A 13,111-nucleotide genomic window follows, 5' to 3' on the forward strand; every position below is an offset into this window, starting at 1 on the left:
TAACTAAGGAGTTGACAGCATTTCTCCATCTTTGAGACAGGGCCCGGGCTTGTCAGACAGAACTACATTTCTCACCTCATTTTGAATATAGTTATGTTCTTACAGAAAGCTGGCATGATGCTTCGTGAATATGTCTTAGTAAAAAAAAAATATTTTAATAAACCTAGAACTATGCAGCAATGTGGTGCATGTCTAGAACTCTTTTTGGTACGAGTCTCAGGTAATGCCATCATATTTCTTGGCTGCTGCAGACGGTATCACGCTCGACAAGGGTATGAATCTTTAACAGATGTGCCATATCCACAAACATTCTTCAACACCCTCGGGAGATCCTGTCCTGTCCTTTTTTTGTAATATATATCTATAAAGCATGAATGGTAATATTTAATCAGCATGCAGCAGCTTGGTGTAATTAATCATTCTCTCTGCTTGGGAGGAGAGGGGAACACAGTAGGCAGACAGGCACGCTGACATACTTTGGCCAGGTAAAAGGAACCCACTGATAGAGCTATTGTGATCCTGCTGGCTCTGAAGACTGCAAACTTCTGCTGAGATGGTGTTAAGTCTCATTGGCCTTGTGCAACGCCTGACTAAACATGGCATCCCATCTACCACATGGTGAAGTGTTACGTTCATATTTCCAGCGAGTGTGAAAAATCACTCTGAAGGAAAGGAAAAACCACAATGACCAATGTAATTTAAAGGCAACTGTTTTGGCAGTTCAAAAACAATGCCTAAATTCTGGGAATTTATTTCCAAAAACAGCGTGACACATGAAATTAATAGGATAAATAAATTGAAAGTTTATCTCAGGTGTTTTGGTAATAATTTGAAGAAAACTATTATAACAATTATTTTAAAGTTCCAAAAAGATAGCTAATGAAAGGTCCTGTTATTTATCCGTCATCAAAACATATAGGTAAACATACGAAGAAATCACAAAAGGCATCTAATGATAACATAACATAAATAAACCATGATAAGTACCAGAAGAATACATTTACTTTAAAAACAGCTCTTTTTTTCTGTGTTCATCTTATTTTGGGTTTTTCAGGGTTGGTACAGATTTTCTATTTCAAAATTCCATACTTTCCCAGAATCAAATTTATTGGCTATTTGAAAGAAAAAAACTGTTTTAAACCTTTTTCTTTGCGTTTGAGCCACCCGAGAACATGCTCACCTAAAATGTCAAATTCAACACCCCGTCTTAACTAGAACCACTAAGACGTTCTCTGTAATTTTCTTACGTTAGGCCCCATGTATTACATACTTCATGACCTCTCCTGGCTCTTTTTAAAGTCTCTATAGGATATGTGTGCGATAACATATTGCAGGTAGTATCGTTTATACTTAGAACTGTTGAGGGTGTCATTTTTTTCCCTATAGATCTTACTGGTTTTATGGGATCACTTATAATTGCTTACAGAAAAACTTTCTGAAAGAGAAACACAATAGGTGTATGACCTACACATATTGCAGTAGGCTGTAAACTGTAGACTGTAGTTTGACATGATTGTGAAGGATTTAGATGTGGGGGAATTAGGCTGCTAAGAAGATGTTCTCCAAAGATAAAGAGGTCAATGACTAATATTAGAAATATAAAAACAAACTAAGATAACCTTCAAATTATGATGCGCATTTTTCTACCTTGTTTGTGATCATTTTCTTGAATGAGGTACAATGCTGGTTAGTACTTCTGCATATAGCTAGAAAATGAAAAGAATTGAGCCTGATGTAGCTAATTTTGAAGTGAAAATAATTCTTCTCCTGGCCAACTCTTTTTCTACTAAGAATTTATAAGACTATTATAAATTCTCCATAAGACAGACTCTATAAGGCAGAAGCAAAACTTTAATTAAAGAATACATTGTTACAGTACATTGTTCTTAATGTTCAACAGACATGGCATTAAAATGACTTCCTTTCGCGGTTCTAGGGTGTAGTGGATCTTGTCGGTTCTAGATTTAAAGTGGTCAAGAGGAACAAACAACAATGAAATTGCTAAATTTTTGATTGTTAAATTAGTGTGCATCTATCTTTGCGTTGTTAGCCAAAAACCCAACAGCCATTGATGGTTAAAAGGCTGAACTCAAATTGCAATGTGACATATCAGGGATAAAGATTTTTACTTAAATATAAATAAAATAACTATTTTCAGATATTCAAATTTGTATCTGTATCCTGACAGAATAAGTAATACTGTCTGCAAAATCTGGCATTTTCCATGCTGACTATTCTTTTTTTTATCCTTATGAAAGACCTGGAAAACAATAAAAGTAAATTTCATACCTTTATTGACTCTACAGGAATTCAGGTTTTTAGATGTGCAAGGTAAATAATCATTCTAAGATGATTTTTTTTCTTTTAATACTGTCTTCCTGTAAATTGTTTTGTGATTTTTCTTAACATTACTAAAATAACGATTAGATATACAACCACCTTATTTTAGGTGTGTATATATATATATATATATATTTTTTTCCTTTCATAGGGACCACACCAAGGAGGATATATATGCCCACATAATACCAAAGCCATTAGTCCAGCAAGAGAGCAACTTAAGGAGAACCTCACCATTGCTATTTCTTCCATAAACCATCACTGTCCCATTCTGCAACCCTGCAAATAGGAAGCGCGAGGAGTGCTTCAGGCACAGTACAGGGCACCCCTCTGGGTTGTGGAGGGTCAGGAGGCATTGTGCTGCAGTGTCCACGCTCCCATAGACCAGAATGCTGAAAGAACCACAGCAGCAAACGAAAACATGATAAATGAGTGTCATTTGAAATGACATAGTGGCTCGTTTTTTATACAGTTTGATTTAACAGTGCATAAAGCATTGCACACGTGGAGCCGCTCTGTCTTTTGCTTGCTTAAAATGCTACCTGAACTTTGCTGCATCTTATTCTCTTTTTCACGATGACAAATGAATATCGCTGTTTATCCCCAAAAAAACAAAACTGCAGCATTGGAGCTGACAGTCTTACAGGACTTAAAATTATGTTTTTCAGTTTCATGTTTAGTTACATGTGTTCTTTTTCCCTACATAGACATGTTAACTGGAAGAAAAGGAGTCAGCATAAGTACTTTGTTTACATCTGTTAATCTTTCTTAGTCACATCTGTCCTCAGTGAGGAGATCAAAAGCTTTATTGGATTTAAAGATGAAACTGATCTTTGCACAAGTGGCAGTATTGATGCTTTGCAGGAATATCAACTCTGACTTCTTGTTCTGATTAAATATTGACAAGCAAATCTTTACAGCTGAAAAATCTCATATGAGCTTGACAAAGGAGAGTATCTGGTAATATTTTATAACAAAAGATAAAGAGTACACTGAAAGGCATTTTTTTCAAAATTTTAAGGGGACAGTGCTCACCGGCCATCATCTAATCCAACACAGATGCTGGTACCAGTCCCTGTGGCAGCCTTATGAACTCCCGTGTCATCCTCCTCTGCTGATGAAGGCGTCAGCACATACTCCAAGCATCTAATAGCAGAACTTATCTGTAGGCTCTTCACAGCCCTTGGTGTAGGCCTGTTGAGGGAAAAAATCTCTATGTGGCCTTGAAAACCTTCACCTGAACCAGCCACCTGTAGGGAACAAAAAAGCTCTTTGAAAAGGGACAAAGACTTAATATAGCATGAACCATCATTTTCAATTTTAACCTTTCACCTTTGTAATCTCCTAAAAAACCTTCGCTGGCCAGCTGGAGTTTATGAATTACAGAATAATAATTCTGTAATTCTTAGTTTAGCTGAAAGAGGGACCCTCTCAAATGAATAAGCAGTTTTATCAAAATAATTGTTTTTCTGACCTTCCAAACCGATGTTTTACCATTTTGGTTATCGGAAAAAACACCATTATTGTTTTGATACTCTGGTAATTTAATATTTCCTGCCTTGCAACCTATTGTCATAGTTAGGCTAAAATAAATGTTTATATCAGTTTGTACTGTTCCTAACACAGTTTTTTGTTTTCATGTCTTAGACATGTGTTTAAGGCTTCTGTGACTTTTTGAGTGCGTGATCTTTGCAATAACTGAGCAGTTTCTACATAATACAAAGTGAGGAAAACATTCCAAAATCCGGTGGAGAGAAAAGAGAGGTGAAAAGCAGCACAGCTTAGACCAAAAGTAAGAGATTTTTAACGATGGCAGTCCGATACTGAAAGATGATGGATTATTCTGGTGGATTTAGAAATTAGTATCCCCTTGTTTCATTTTCTTTCCCATTTCTAACCTCACCTCTTAGTTTAAAATAGATCTTAAAAATCAGATTTACAATGATTATAATAACCTTCCTTTTGACAAATCTACGACTCAAACAGATTCTTGAAAACATTTATGTATATCGGCTTTAACTGTCATAGAAAAACAGCATTAATCTTTTGATTTAGTCTTGCTCATAAAATTGTGTGTAGCTAAAATATAGTTAGGTTTTTCCTTTAAATTAGCAATATATTTCCATTTTGTATCAGAGGTGAATTTCTTTCCTCTATAAACTTTAATAAAGTGTTTTCCTTCTCTTCATAGAGTTCTTCACTCAGTGGAAAGGTGTTATCAATGATTCAGTTAAAATTTACTGATTAGCCATAAGACAGATTTGAATCACCAATGGTTGGTCTATAGACATTCATGTAGTTTAAAGTGGCCAATTTCGGCCATATAAATGGTATGACATAATGACTTAGGTTATTCTGCTAAAACTGAAAAAGTTCAGAGGGCAGTTTTCCTCAGATCATTGTTCAACTGTGTTTTACATACAGTATCTCCATTACATTGTGAAGGTCAGAGGAGAACTTGTCTTCTGTTGAATGTTTCTAAGATGTCAGAAGTATAGGTTTAAAAAAATTGCTTGGATCATTGATCCTTTCAGATCTTGTCATTTATCCCCACGCTCTTTTTCGTAGCACTTTAAAAACACATTATGTAATGTGATCCTAAGAAGATCAAACAATTGTCTAAACGTCTGCAATCTTTTCATCACTAAAGAACAGAGAGGGTCTCATACGTTTCTGAAGGGCTTTGAGTTGCCTGACAATGAGTTTTTTTGCTCTCTAGATCAAGTCTAAGATATATTGCCGCAGTCAGGCCAAGATAAAATAAAAATAAAATCATTTTCAATTAATTCAACAGACTTCTTATAAAAAATACTACAAGGTCACTCCATACACTTCCAGATTCCTCTCTCAGGACCAATGAAGACAGATATAAACAGAGAGCAGCTAACAGTCCATGGTGTTTAGTCACAGTTTAGAAAATGAGTCTCCCAATCAGTGCCTAAAGATGTCTTTGCCTCTTTCAAGACAGAACACGCAGTAAAAAAGGTGAGAACTTTCAAATTAAAGCAAGCCAATTATAAGAATTTGAGTTAGTGGAAGTTAAAGAAGCTGAGCTTTAATGAATACTTGATTTCCTATGCACCACTGTTACATTGGTCTTTACATAACGCCAGTGCTGAGATAAAATAGGAAAACAGAAGCTATCTAACCTCTCTCAGATGAAATTTCAGTAAAGGGTGACATTGTTGTCACTGCCAAACAATTCATGTGTCGTGGTGAGTATTTTATGTGATTTTAATTATGTTTGTGGGAGGTCAGAAAAATGTTTTTCAAAAGAAAAGCATCCCATCTACTTGCTGTAAAGACAGCAAGGATTTATTTCCTCTGTATAAATCATACTGTGTGAGTGGGGCATGGGCTAAATATAGTCTTTAGCTTTTCTCCGTAACACTCATCCTTATTTGCATGCAATCATTTGTTTGATTTGTATCAGCACACAAAATCTGGACAGGAGCAATCCTTTGGGCTCTTGAAAATGAGCCAGAGCAAATAATGGTCTGTTGCACCGGGTGAAAAGAAGATTGGGAGCACTTATCTTGCAGCAAAGACTCACCCCCCTCCAAAAACGGCACAGTTTCAAGTCACTGAAGAACAACACCCAGAAGCAGTCATCACTCAGTCAGGCACTTCCACTATTTTTACCATTCTTTTCTCATATTGTTCTAATTTAACTTTCAAATAGCTGTTGAAAAGATGTTCTAGTGACATCATTGCATTTTATATGAAATAAACAACTGGAGTTGTTTCCTGAGCATTATTTGAATTTAAACACAAACCTAAATAAGTAAATGCTCTGCAGGTATTGACTAGATTGTTGGTATGAAAGCAGTGAAATGTGAATTAAAGTTGCTGTGTGTGTTCAATACATATAAAGTTTAAAAACAGCAGGCCAATAGTTCATTTCTTAACCCTGACATGGATACATATACACTTGCCCATCTGTACCCCTTGCAGCAAATGTGTATTCACTATACACAACAGGTAAATAAGAAGCAGAAAGGCAGCATCTGAGAATTTCTTTTCCAAAAATTAGAAATGCAAGGCTAGGAAAAGTGGGACAGTGAAGGTGGAGGCATTCAGGCAAATACTGCAGTATCAGGCTGATTAGACACAATGTCATTACTCTGATCAAAGCGTGCAGAAATCCCCATACCCCATCTCACTTTAACATGATTAGTGTCATCCCCTATTTGACAACGCTGCCAGGGAGGTAGAACCAAGTGGGGGCGTGAATACTCAGCCACTAATTATTCATACTGGAACCGCAGGCCTTCACTATTATTATGATTATAATTATCCTAATTATTGCTATTAATACTTTATTTTTCAGGAAAGTGCTCTGTTTATGTTTGGTGACTTATTGTTTTGTACAGCTTGCCATAACAGCATTGTAAAAAGGTAACGTTTAGTAGTCAAAGAGCCGACTGAATCGTTTGCATGATTTCTTCCCGAGTTTCAGACTGATCAAAAATATACTGCGAAGAATATTCAATCTCAAGTTTTCCAAAAAAGGCCTCCTGCGTAAAAAAACTTTTAAAACTTTCCTATAAAAACTTTATCATAAAGACGCTAAACACCTTAGATCAACACAGAGATTTTCAGATTTCAATAAAGCAAAACATTATACAAGTTATTTAAAAAAGAAAAAAACAGATCCAACTGATTTCAAATGCAGTTATAATTGAAAGAAGATAAATAGTTGCATAATTTATTAAACAATGTTTAATTTCAGTGAATCTGACATTTTGTTGAATAACAATTTTAAGGCAAATCAACTTTTCTACCATCAAGAGCCAGAAATATGACTTGAAGTTTTATGAAATCCAAACATCTCAAAATATTTCACTCTAAAATGTAAAGCTATCAACATTTATTAAGCTAAAACTTTTTTTTTATTATTATGTGTGAGCTACTGCATGTGGAAAACAAAAGGTTCACTGTTTTTATAGAATCAAAATTAGGTTACACTCAGGTCTAGAAAACTGCTCTGACATGGTGCAGCACTCAATACTAGTTCAAATAAACTAATTCCTTTTCTTAGCTGCTTTCCCACAAGCCTTAAAAACAGCAATTATTAAACCACTGTTGGAAAAAAGGTTACCTGGACAAGTTGCTAATGCAAAATTACAGGCCCACCTGAAATCTCCCATTCATCAGTAAATATATTTAACAAGCTGTGTTTCAGCAGGTAAATACCTTCCTAACAATGACCAGCGGCTTTGACGTCTTCCAGTCAGGTTTCCTTGCTCACCACAGTACTGAGACTGTCCTTGTCAAAGTGTTCAGTGTCATCCACATAAATGCAGACTGTGGAAGAACCACAGTGTTTGTATAATTAGACCTCAGCGCAGCTTTCTACACTGTTGACCACGGTACATTGCTGGAGTGACTGGAGAACTGGGTCAGTCTTTCTAGGCCAGCACTCGACTGGTTTGAGTCTTACTTGAAGGACAGGGACTTTTTTGTGTCAATAGGAAACTTTACAACAGAGTTGACAAAATCCATCTTGGGGCATCTCCAATGCAATATCTACATGCTCTGGCTCAGATTATAACGAGATGACACACAGCTCTACATTACAATGTGACCAAGTGACTATGAATCCATTCAAGTGTTGATTAGATGCATAGAACAAATCAAGGCATTCATGTGCCATAATTTTCTGGAGTTAAAAAACAAATATGAAGTATTTAGTTTTTGACCAAAGGATGAGTGATCAAGAGTCAGCACACAGCTTCAGTTACTACAGCAAAAAACAACTAATCAGGCCCAAAATCTGGGTGTAGTGATGGACTCAGAACTGAACCTTCAGAGTCAAATAAATACAATCACTAAGTCAACATACTATTACCTGAAGAATATTTTTAGTATTAAAGGACTAACGTCCCAGCAGGAGCTTGAGAAACTCATGCATGCGTTTATCTTTAGTAGAATTGATTACTGCAACAGTGTCTTCACAGGCCTGCCTACAGAGTCGGTCAGGGGCAGCTGATCCAGAACGCTGCTGCCCACGTCCTCACTAAAACGTAGGGTGTATTCACACCTGCCACTTTTGGTCCACTTTAAAGAGACCAGAGTTAGTTTCCACCGTTGTTCCGGACCTTTTGTGCAGATGTGAATACACTCAAGTGAACCCAAACGGACTATGGTGCGGTTCGCTTATAGTATGAACACGAACCAGCTCCGATCTGAACCAACTACAGAAAACATAGGTCTCTTTGGACTTAACAAGCAAATATGTACGTTGTACTGAAATCATACCTGATAAGAAAACTGCAAAAATGCTGAAACCCTGAGTTTCTTTAAATCAAGGTCTCTATTTAAACTATTGACTGAAACTCATTAATTTCAGCGTGTTGTCCAAGTTTTCTTTTACTTTCCATTATAATGCAACTGCAGTATACTTTTTTTTTATTTGTCTTGTGTTTTCAATATGCAAAGCATTTTGAATGTTCTTGTTGCTGAACAAAGTTGCCTTGCCTTTGATTGAACCAATGGCACACATTGTTTGATAAAATGTCTATCTGTGACTATGTGCCATTTGTGTTTAGAAAAATAAACACATTGTTTTTTGCATATAGTGCTAAGAGCAGGTAGCACAACAACAATTAGCAAATCCCACTAAACAGAAAATCGAACAGAGAAAAACAAAACAAAAAACTCTTTGAGATTTAGGGCATATAGTTCTAGTAATGAAAACAAAAAAGACACAATTTTTATGGCTATTTTTGGCATGGGCACCAAAATAAAATTAGATGAGCACAAAAAATGTAAATGTAGTCAAACCTGGACTGGATTTTACTGATTACAGACTTAAAGCTGATTAAAACTCAGCTTATGATTTAAGAAACAGTTACCCCGATGATGTAAATGAAAAAGAGTCTTTTAAGCTTCATGTATTGTGTCTTCCCCAACTGTTACTTTGCATAAAATCTAAGAATATCATGAGAATACAAACTGCCAAAGTGAGCACTACTAAAGGAAAATCAGCTTTTAAATGTGTGCTTTAGTGTAACCTTGCTGATTTATAATCTGATGTAACTTAATTGTGTAGGGCGGTGGCACCCAAAGTTGGGGAAGGACCGCATATGTGGTCATGAATCAACAAGTGTGGGATGGTGAGATCGCCTTCAGAAAATAAAGTTAGTAACAAAAATGATTCATTAAAATAAAAGAAGCACATATACTAAAAAAGGCTGAGACAAAAACACTACTTAGAAATAAACCAAAGGATTATATTGGTTGTTGATGCTGTTTACGCTGTCATTGTACCACTGTTCAGTTGACTTAGTAGAAATGCTTGAATGCTAAAGAAACTGATAGTCACATGTTTTATTTGTTGTTATTTGTGGGTTGGAAGCTAAAATGTTTAGAACCCCTAAAGCAGCGAACAAAACCTCATACTCTTAAATCAGCTGTTATTGTTTGTGTTTTTTGAATGTGGCTCTTTTTACAAGACAAAATGCAGGTCAAATTGCATTGAAGTAGACAGAAATTACCATGATTAAATAAAAGGATGAAAACAAACCTTTGTATTAGGGCTGCACTGACTCCTCACATAACCTGAATGCTTCAATTAAACAAAAACCCCTTAAGACAAAATCTCTTGCCCTGATTTTTGATTTATTTAATTCATATTAATACGGTTCAACTGCCTATTTTTTCCACACGCAGTTGTGTGTTTCATAGAAGAATCTTAGTGTGACTGCACAACATGCTTCTGTTTACACTGTGATTGAGAGAGAAGGGAGATGATAAACGGAAAACCTGTGGAAACCTGAGGAAAAAGACCCAGAAAAAAAGGAAAACAAATGTCTTGTACAGTAAACCAAGTTAGCCTAGCATTACAGAAGGACGTCAATAACAACTTTGGAGACGTATTTCTGAGTAATGTAAGAGCTTTACCTCCAGACATAGTCAGTTATTAGAGCCACACGCAGGTGGATCATTCCGGATAATCATAAAAAACCTGAGTCCAGATGTAAGTAAGAAAAGATAAAAAATAATGAGCTTTAACAATACACTCAAAGTCTAATTTTCAAGAGTGACTTGTTTAAACTGTCCTGCAATGTAAAATAGAATTTGTTACAAGCTATGTCATCCAATATTATTAAAGCAAGAGAAAGTTTTATCATGAACCATAAGTAATATAATATAATTAAAATATGAAACTGTTCCTAAAAGAGCATTGTACAGTGCTAAAAAGGTGCATATCAATAAAGATTTTTCAAGTCTACTGAATTGACTGTAAATGGCAGGCTGGGATGTGCATGCGCAGGTGAGCTGGCACAGTTCTGATGAAGCAAAGGTGGTGGTGGTGGGCATATCTGTTGAAAAGAGCACGCGTTCATCTCATTTCTTGATTATTTGATAATTACTCGATTACCAAAATGTTAAATAGCTGCAGACGCACTTTTACAAAAATAAAAAAAATGATACAAAGTTAAAAAGCAAGGAGCAGCACAGTAAAAAGGGAAATACAGGTTTTGGAATAATTTGTGTGGAGCTAAAAACCAGAGAACTAAAATGTTGAAAATAAAACAATTTCAGACAGCAATCAGGACCCGGGCCAAGAACGCTAATAATGTCATTTCCTCATCGGAGTGAATGTCGAATCTCCTTTAGAATGGCACCTCAAATGCAATTAAGTCTGAGATGCAGGGCCTCACTCTCAGTCTTGGAGGGCCAACACTTGATTGAACCACCTTTTAGGTCAAAAGAGGTGTACCTGATAAATTAACCAGCCTTTTCAAGGAGGCCAGGGACATGAATGGAAACATTTGAAGCAAAAGAATATTTTCTCCAATGTGTTCACTCTGAATTTCTTCCTCATCCTAGATGGTGTTGTATTCCCACAAGTGCAGGAGTACTGAAGTGGTAGTATGGCAGAATGAACATTTAAATAGTAATCCTACTAAATGGTATGTGCAAGTGTGTCTGCATGTCAGCATGTGTCACTGCAATAACTTACCCAGAGGTAGCCTTGAGGTAAAGAGGTACTTGCCGCAGAGAAGCCCAACAATGCACAGTTAACAGGGTTGTGAAGGGCAGTTTCAAGCTAACAGAATGAGGAAAATAAGACATATTTAGTGTGTTTCATCACACTGTCATTGCATTTTCTTTTTATTATAAAACTGCAATTGTAATTAAAATGACCAAACCCTTCTTCCACAACATTACACAAACAACAAATGTTTAAATATGTTTGTTTGAGGAATTCTGTGACAAAATCTTGTATGGAAATCACTAAAGTCCAAAGCAAGTTTTAAATGTAAATTCGATATTTTTTTTAATTTACAGAGCAGCCTATTGAATGAAAGATGGACTTATGAAACTTTGCACTCTATTCTATATGAGTGATTGTATAATAAAGGGATTTGCAATTTTTGTCATCTTTTGAAAAAGAAGTGAACATTTTTAGCCTGGAGTGTTGAAAAACCATTTATTCTGTAAAAATGATGATAGGCTTGATTTATACTTTGAAATCAGAATTTCAGAAATTAAAATAAAAAAATAAATGCAGACACCTGCCATAGAAGGATTCAAAGTTTAGATGCTCCTTGAATCAACCCTTATTTCAGTATCCAGTATGGCTGCCATGCTAATGAAACATTGTCAGAGTTGCAGGAATCAACAGTTTATTTGCACTTCGGATTATATTAAATCAGTGGCACACATACAGGTCCTTCTCAAAATATTAGCATATTGTGATAAAGTTCATTATTTTCCATAATGTAATGATGAAAATTTAACATTCATATATTTTAGATTCATTGCACACTAACTGAAATATTTCAGGTATTTTATTGTGTTAATACGGATGATTTTGGCATACAGCTCATGAAAACCCAAAATTCCTATCTCACAAAATTAGCATATCATTAAAAGGGTCTCTAAACGAGCTATGAACCTAATCATCTGAATCAACGAGTTAACTCTAAACACCTGCAAAAGATTCATGAGGCCTTTAAAACTCCCAGCCTGGTTCATCACTCAAAACCCCAATCATGGGTAAGACTGCCGACCTGACTGCTGTCCAGAAGGCCACTATTGACACCCTCAAGCAAGAGGGTAAGACACAGACAGAAATTTCAGAACAAATAGGCTGTTCCCAGAGTGCTGTATCAAGGCACCTCAGTGGGAAGTCTGTGGGAAGGAAAAAGTGTGGCAGAAAACGCTGCACAACGAGAAGAGGTGATCGGACCCTGAGGAAGATTGTGGAGAAGGGCCGATTCCAGACCTTGGGGGACCTGCGGAAGCAGTGGACTGAGTCTGGAGTAGAAACATCCAGAGCCACCGTGCACAGGCGTGTGCAGGAAATGGGCTACAGGTGCCGCATTCCCCAGGTCAAGCCACTTTTGAACCAGAAACAGCGGCAGAAGCGCCTGACCTGGGCTACAGAGAAGCAGCACTGGACTGTTGCTCAGTGGTCCAAAGTACTTTTTTCGGATGAAAGCAAATTCTGCATGTCATTCGGAAATCAAGGTGCCAGAGTCTGGAGGAAGACTAGGGAGAAGGAAATGCCAAAATGCCAGAAGTCCAGTGTCAAGTATCCACAGTCAGTGATGGTCTGGGGTGCCGTGTCAGCTGCTGGTGTTGGTCCACTGTGTTTTATCAAGGGCAGGGTCAATGCAGCTAGCTATCAGGAGATTTTGGAGCACTTCATGCTTCCATTTGATGAAAAGCTTTATGGAGATGAAGATTTCATTTTTCAGCACGACCTGGCACCTGCTCACAGTGCCAAAACCACTGGTAAATGGTTTACTGACCA

General features: G+C 36.6%; 1 protein-coding gene across 8 annotated transcripts in view; it reads right to left on the bottom strand.

The window, feature by feature from the left end:
* Positions 1 to 13,111, bottom strand: part of arhgef10la (Rho guanine nucleotide exchange factor (GEF) 10-like a) — a 170,397-nt gene that overhangs the window by 21,141 nt on the left and 136,145 nt on the right. For 7 of the 8 annotated variants that reach the window (XM_047347199.1, XM_047347193.1, XM_047347195.1 and 4 more), the window contains 3 exons: positions 11,312 to 11,398; positions 3,376 to 3,590; positions 2,575 to 2,732 (listed from right to left, as the gene is read on the bottom strand). In XM_047347199.1, the coding sequence (XP_047203155.1) occupies positions 2,575 to 2,732; positions 3,376 to 3,590; positions 11,312 to 11,398 (460 nt within the window). The remainder of the gene's footprint in view (positions 1 to 2,574; positions 2,733 to 3,375; positions 3,591 to 11,311; positions 11,399 to 13,111) is intronic. The other variant, XM_047347197.1, reaches the window with a different exon arrangement.

Source organism: Girardinichthys multiradiatus, chromosome 20 (genome assembly GCF_021462225.1).
Source record: "Girardinichthys multiradiatus isolate DD_20200921_A chromosome 20, DD_fGirMul_XY1, whole genome shotgun sequence".
Classification (NCBI taxonomy): domain Eukaryota; kingdom Metazoa; phylum Chordata; class Actinopteri; order Cyprinodontiformes; family Goodeidae; genus Girardinichthys; species Girardinichthys multiradiatus.